Raw genomic sequence first — 6,229 nt, 5'->3', positions numbered from 1 at the left:
ATATGCATAACGTGTACAATGTGTAGTATCGTAAAATACCAGCAAACGAAAAGAATTAAAATGAAAATACAAAATTAAATGAAAAAGAAATCATAAAACTAAAAAAACCCCAAACCTTATAGTACCGGTTGGTCTTACCAACCGGTACTAAAGGGCTCCAGGCCCCCGGAGCTGGCTTGTGCCACGTGGTTGCCCTTTAGCACCGGTTCGTGCTGAACCGGTACTAAGGGGGGGGGGGCTTTAGTGACCACAATTTAGTGCCGGTTATGTAACCGGCACTAAAGGGCCTTACGAACCGGTGCTATTGCCCGATTCTGCACTAGTGCAAGCAAGTCTTCTATGCGGTTGGAGAGCTTAGAGGAGAGATCATCAATTCACTTACCGGTCAAACTCCTTCAAAGATATAAAGGAGCTAGAGATGGTATCAATATTTCAAGGTGAGCAGTACTACAGAGGCACGTGATAATGAAGCTTAGAAGAACAAAAAGGTTGAAGTGGGCTACGAGAGATGACACAAGAGGTTACATGAGAAGAAGAGGAATGAGGAAGAGGAGAAAGGTAAACTTCCCCTTGATTCGCCTTTGACAAACACCATTGCTCCTCCCTCTCCCTCCCCCCCTCTCTCTCTCTCTCCTGTGATCCATATTATTGTTAATTTGGTACTGTAATTTGTTAGTAGTTAGGCCTATCAGGATGAACTGTCATCAGTTTAGTAGCTAGGATTGGAACGATGTTAATTTGCTATTGTGTATAGTGTAGTTTATGGTAAGGTCATCACTAGTGAGAAGGGGTGACCACAACATTAGTCCTTAAGCAACCAAACACCAGGTATGCATCTTCATGACCTTAAACCACAAGTGTTGTCAACCAAACTCCATGTATGAAACCTCCTCTTGATCAAATACGGGTAACCAAACGATTTACAGAGCATGGTTGAAGCCTTGGCTCATCAACACATGCTCCACTGAGCCAAGCCGGAGGATAACGTCAAAACTCGGTTAGCAACCAAACACGACCTAAGTTGCAAGTGCTACCATCGAGTCATCGTCTATATTGTGATAATACATGCATGCAAGCATTTTTTAGCTACATGTATGTTTAAATTGAAATATTTTGACTTTTTCAACTGGTATGATTTTTTCTCAGGGTTCACCAAAATTCCGGTAACCGTTTGGTTTGGTTACCGAAAAAATCAACTAATAGAACATTTTTCGCACAAGGGAAATAAAAACATTGATAAGTACTAGTCCGCCTTTTTGTGAAGTCGCACCAGAAAAAATAGTCAGGCACATGAAGTATGTTGCACTTGAAAATTCGTGATGATCAAATTACTAACTACCACTCAAAATTTCCATTAAATAAAAAAACTACCAGGCAAAATCCCATTTGAAACAAAAGAAAACTATCAATCTTTTTTTAACACGTACAATTGCTAACCCTACCCCTATGAACATATCTGAGATATTGAGCCGACATAACATCTTGAAATTGACAAAGTCATCACATATGCCTTGCAGTCAACAAGGCGTCTCCTTCCATTGGGTTGGAGGAATTTTATAGGATAGGATTCTTGTAGGAATTTTTCATTTAGAACCTTTTGGTTCATGGAAATGGTTTCTTGTTCCTACATAGAATTGGTTCTTATCCTTCACATTTCAAATGAAAATAAGCATGACCGCGACTCAATAAAAAAATAATTTATGGTGTAAATCAAATGACATCTCTTTTGAGGGGTCTCTCGATATTATAATTGAAGCCCGTAACGTGCGCAACATACACCCAAGTTCCATTGACTCGAAGCACATGGACATTCAGTCCAACGCTGCTCCTTGAACTTAATCAAAACACATGGAATATAGATGGGCATAATCAATGCTTAGAACTAGTGGTGCACATTTTTTCGAAATCACTGCACGCACAAATCTCAAATTCGACATGCATATAGTAGAGTAGTACTACTAGTGTATACCGTAAGTACGGTTTCATTCGTTTTGTGCAGGTTGCAGATGCGATGATCAGAGGGTTTAACCTGCGATCCCCAGGTGACCATCACGCACGCACACCACGATCTACGCAAGCAAAAGGGCACTAACAGTAACGGAGGCAGAAACGCAGGAGCCGGGCAGAGAGCCATGATGGGTTCTCGGTGTCTTCCTTGCTTGTCATACCTAGGGCAACCTCGCGCCCGCTCCAGTACTTGCACTTGCACCCATCGGGCATCAGTGGGCCACAGGTGGGCAACCGTCCATCAGTCCCCTCCTGATGCAAACCCATCAAGCTAGCTAGCCACCCCACCGTAGACCGTAGTCCCTTGCATGCATGTATCCCCAAGAAAAAAAAATGGCAGGAGAGGCCGTGCTGCTCATGCTAGCTACTTCAGCACTCCATTTATTGCCACGCCGTGGTTGGCTTCGGCTCGGCCATTATAAGAGGCAGCAATACGCAAGAATGCGTATACAGCTTTGCTTTGCTAGTGGGTGAAAAACTATAGGGAGACCTGAGCAGTGCGTAGCAGCAGCAAGGGGAGAGGCTTACCTAGGCGTCGTCTCGTCCGTTTCGTCGATCCCTGCCTCCGCTCCACCCTAACTGGCCGTCGTTGTGTTGCGACGGCGAGGAACATCAGATCATCACCACCATGGCGTCGCCAAACAGCAGGCAGCAGCAGCAGCACTGGCCGAGCATGTTCCGCTCCAAGCACGGCAGCCAGGTGTGGCAGTCGCAGCCCGACATGACCAGCTCGCCCCCCTCCCTCGTCTCCGGCTCCACCGCCGCCGCCGGCCACTCCTTCAAGTCCCCCTTCTCCTCAGGTATGCATGCATGCTACTGTTTGCTGCACATGATCACTTGCATGCACTAGATAGATAGGGTTCTGTCTTGTAGCCTGCCGTTGATCGAGGATCGATCGATCGTCATCGAGACGGGGGTCAAATTGATTAACTGCTGGGTATACATGCAGGTCCTGATCAGGAGAGAAACACCGACACGAAGCCGCGGTGGAACCCCCGGCCGGAGCAGATCCGGATCCTGGAGACGCTCTTCAACTCCGGCTTGATCAACCCGACGCGCGACGAGATCCCCCGCATCCGCATGCGCCTGCAGGAGTATGGCCCGGTCGGCGACTCCAACGTCTTCTACTGGTTCCAGAACCGCAAGTCCCGCTCCAAGAACAAGCTGCGCAACGCGGCCGCGCGTGTCGCTCCCGTCCGGGCCTGCGCCCCGGCACGCCAGCAGGCCGCCGCGCCGTATACGCCACCTCCCAAGCAGTTCCATCCGCCGAAGCCGCCGCTCTTCTCGCCGGTGGCTCCCACGTCTTCCTCCTCTTCCTCCTCCGACCGCTCGTCCGGATCCAGCAAACCGGTGAAGCCGGCTGCCACGCAAGCGATGTCCGCGACGGCGGCCATGGATCTGCTCTCGCCGCTTGCCGCGGCGTGCCACCAGCAGATGCACTACCAGTTCGGCCTGAGCCAGCACGCCGTGTCTGCTTCGGCTCCGGCTCCGGCTCCTGCGCCAACGTTGGACGAGTTCGTGGCCACCGACGTCGAGCCGATCTTCCTGCAGTACCCACAAGGGCACTGCCTGTCTGCGGGGGAGCTCGCCACCATCCTGGGTGCGCAGTACATGCCCATGCCGGCCGTGCAGCAGCCACCGGTGGCATCGCCCGCCGGCATGCTCTTGGGGCTCTGCAACGACGTGGCATTAGGTCCCACCAGCACTGGCCACAGGAGCAGCGCCTCGGCCGCCGGGCTTGGTCAATACTGGTCAAGCGGCGTTGATCAGCTCGGCCTCCGCAAGAACAGCGACCCCTTCTTGAACACCTCCGTTGCCAAAGAAGAGGCGTATGAGGACTTCACGAAGACGAAGCTTGGACTGGTACAATACGGCTTAGGCGTCACTGCAGCGCCTGCTACCTCTGCGGCTGCTGTTTTGCCTCCTGCTGCTTCGCCGGATTCCGCCGCCGTCACCGTTGCAAGTGCGTCTGCTACTGCCGAGCTGACCAGTTTATTTGCAACCACTGCCACCACTGATGCTATCAGCTACAATAGTAACTTGCAAGGTATGTGATGAAACGTGCTTAATCTTGGTACACCATTTTGATTTTTGTTCATTCACGCCCTCTCACTATATTATCATATGCATGCGTATGTAAGTGTTCGTGTCTTCACGGACTAGTGGCCAGAGGGGGGGTTTCTCTTATAATTAATATTCTGCCTCCATTTCAGTTCCTTTTGGATGTTAGCTTGCCCATTGCCATTGTTTAGGTATATACCCATACACGCACGTCCAATCTTTTTTGTATGCTTCCTTGCATGAGGCAGTGCAAATTTCCTTTAGGGCCCCAATGATAAATCCCAGCGTAAGGGCATATCGTAAGGTTTGACGATTGGGCTTGTAAATGAGACAAGGTTGAACCATGTAAACTCTAGTGCATGCACAATCTTGTCACTCCAAGCTGTACATCATGCATGCATGACTTTTCGCTAAATAAAAATGGGTGGAATTTGTCAGCTTGTAATAGTCACAGCTTTAGGAAAGACCATAACTCGTGAGCTGTACTCCATGAGCGGGGGGAGAGAGAGCGAGCGAGCGAGCGAGAGAGAGAGAGATTTGTGATGGGATGTTACAAATATATGAACTATTTCATGGTGACAAAAACATCGTAGCATGACCTGTAGATTCATTAATGCTAGTTGCAAGTAAGCATGCACCCATATGCATGCATTGCATGCATGGAGCTATTTCACATGTTCATGAAAAGACTAGACTTGAAGGAATGGAAGCATGCGGTTCCATATAAGATTCCAAAATGAGACTTTAGAAGCAAATATATGAACACAGTGCTTAGTTATCGAAGATGTGAGAAGCAGATTGATCTGGTCATGCGCACATTGTGGGTAGCAGTAATTCAAGTGGAAAATACCCTCGTAATACGTGTGAAAGGAGTAGAATTTGATCTGATGCTGACATATTAGTGGATGAAATCAACGTCAGTAATATATATACGAACCAAAAGGGGGGAAGCCCTTCGTGCTCGCAAGCCACACAACTCATAAATGTGCTTCTTTCGTATGGTCATGTCACGGCAACTTGTCTGTCATCAAGAGAAAAGGGAGGAATAAGCGGATGCGCGTGAAGAATTTTACCGCGTACGTATAGGAAGGAGGGAGGGAGCACGGACGCACGCACGTACGTTGCTGAAAAGACTGAAGGTGATGGCGGTCAAATTTCCTCCTGCCCCCGCGCGCGCTTAAAGTTCCCTTCACATTATACAGGGGGGTTTTTACCTAGATCGACCGTGCGCATGGCAGTCCAAGACTGTCACACGCTTGCTGGGCGCTTGGATTTCCTCGTAGTCTTCCGTTTCGCAAGTCACGGGCAACAATAACTCCCCTCTGCGCCGCACTTAGTATCACTCCCGGTTTTCATTCTTTTGACCGTGTTGCGTGCATGCAGGACCAGCGGATGATGTTGGGTTCGCGGGCGCAGCGGCAGCGGCAGGGGCAGGGGCCACGGGCGTGTTGGGCAGGGGCGCCGCGGTGGTGTGCTTCGCGGGCACCAGCGCCGCGTGCAGCGTCCCGGCCACGCACCTCGACGTCAAGCTCTACTTCGGGGACGGGGCCGTCCTGTTCCGCTGCAACGGCGACCGCGCCGAGCCGCTCGTCGTCGACGACGCCGGCCTCACCGTCGAGCCGCTCCAGCACGGCGGGGTCTACTACTGCGTGCTCATATAGCAGCATGGAACCGCGCGTCTCCCCGTCGCACTAATCAAGTGATGCTCCTCTATATATAATCTAGATTCAGTAGTTTTCTAGTAGTATGTAGCTTGTTCTCTCATGACCGTTGTCAATCCATCGTATTGGAAAAGGGCTACTAATATTCCAAAACTTAAGCTATTATCGCATGCTTGTCAGCAGTGATCGTGTCGTTTATTTCCAAATTTCTGATCAATTTGATTGAGGTCGATATACTCCTCATCATGAAAATAATAATCATGAGTATTTACTAGCAGTGGAGGTTCGCCTACGCTACTCCTTTTTTTCCGCAACATGAGCCTCCCACAACTTGTGTTGGTACTGCACGTACTATCAAGTCTACTGTTTTGGTTTTAAAGTCGCCAATGAACTTCAAGTTAGGCAGCTAGCAGCCCAGCACAGATGCATAGGCTGGTAGACAACCTTCATGGAGTACAGGAACATGACACAAGAATACTATAGCAAACCAGAACGATGCT

At 49.5% G+C, this 6,229-nt stretch overlaps 1 protein-coding gene across 1 annotated transcript; it reads left to right on the top strand.

Annotated features, from left to right (window-relative positions):
• The first annotated feature begins 2,477 nt into the window (after nt 1-2,477).
• LOC119281386 (WUSCHEL-related homeobox 7-like) lies at nt 2,478-5,919 on the top strand. The gene is made up of 3 exons (XM_037561901.1): nt 2,478-2,807; nt 2,957-4,054; nt 5,452-5,919. The coding sequence occupies exons 1-3, from the start codon at nt 2,636-2,638 to the stop codon at nt 5,727-5,729; spliced, it is 1,548 nt and encodes a 515-aa protein (XP_037417798.1). The 5' UTR covers nt 2,478-2,635; the 3' UTR covers nt 5,730-5,919.
• The last annotated feature ends 310 nt before the right edge of the window (nt 5,920-6,229 follow it).

The sequence above is a fragment of the Triticum dicoccoides genome, chromosome 3B (genome assembly GCF_002162155.2).
Source record: "Triticum dicoccoides isolate Atlit2015 ecotype Zavitan chromosome 3B, WEW_v2.0, whole genome shotgun sequence".
In the NCBI taxonomy this organism is placed as follows: Eukaryota; Viridiplantae; Streptophyta; class Magnoliopsida; order Poales; family Poaceae; genus Triticum; species Triticum dicoccoides.
This window is presented reverse-complemented; position numbering and strand designations above follow the sequence as displayed.

Coding starts and splice junctions, on each gene's coding strand:
- LOC119281386 (XM_037561901.1), top strand. CDS start 2,636: ATGGCGTCGCCAAACAGCAGGCAGCAGCAGCAGCACTGGCCGAGCATG. Junction 2,808..2,956: donor CAAGTCCCCCTTCTCCTCAG/GTATGCATGCAT, acceptor GTATACATGCAG/GTCCTGATCAGGAGAGAAAC. Junction 4,055..5,451: donor CTACAATAGTAACTTGCAAG/GTATGTGATGAA, acceptor GCGTGCATGCAG/GACCAGCGGATGATGTTGGG.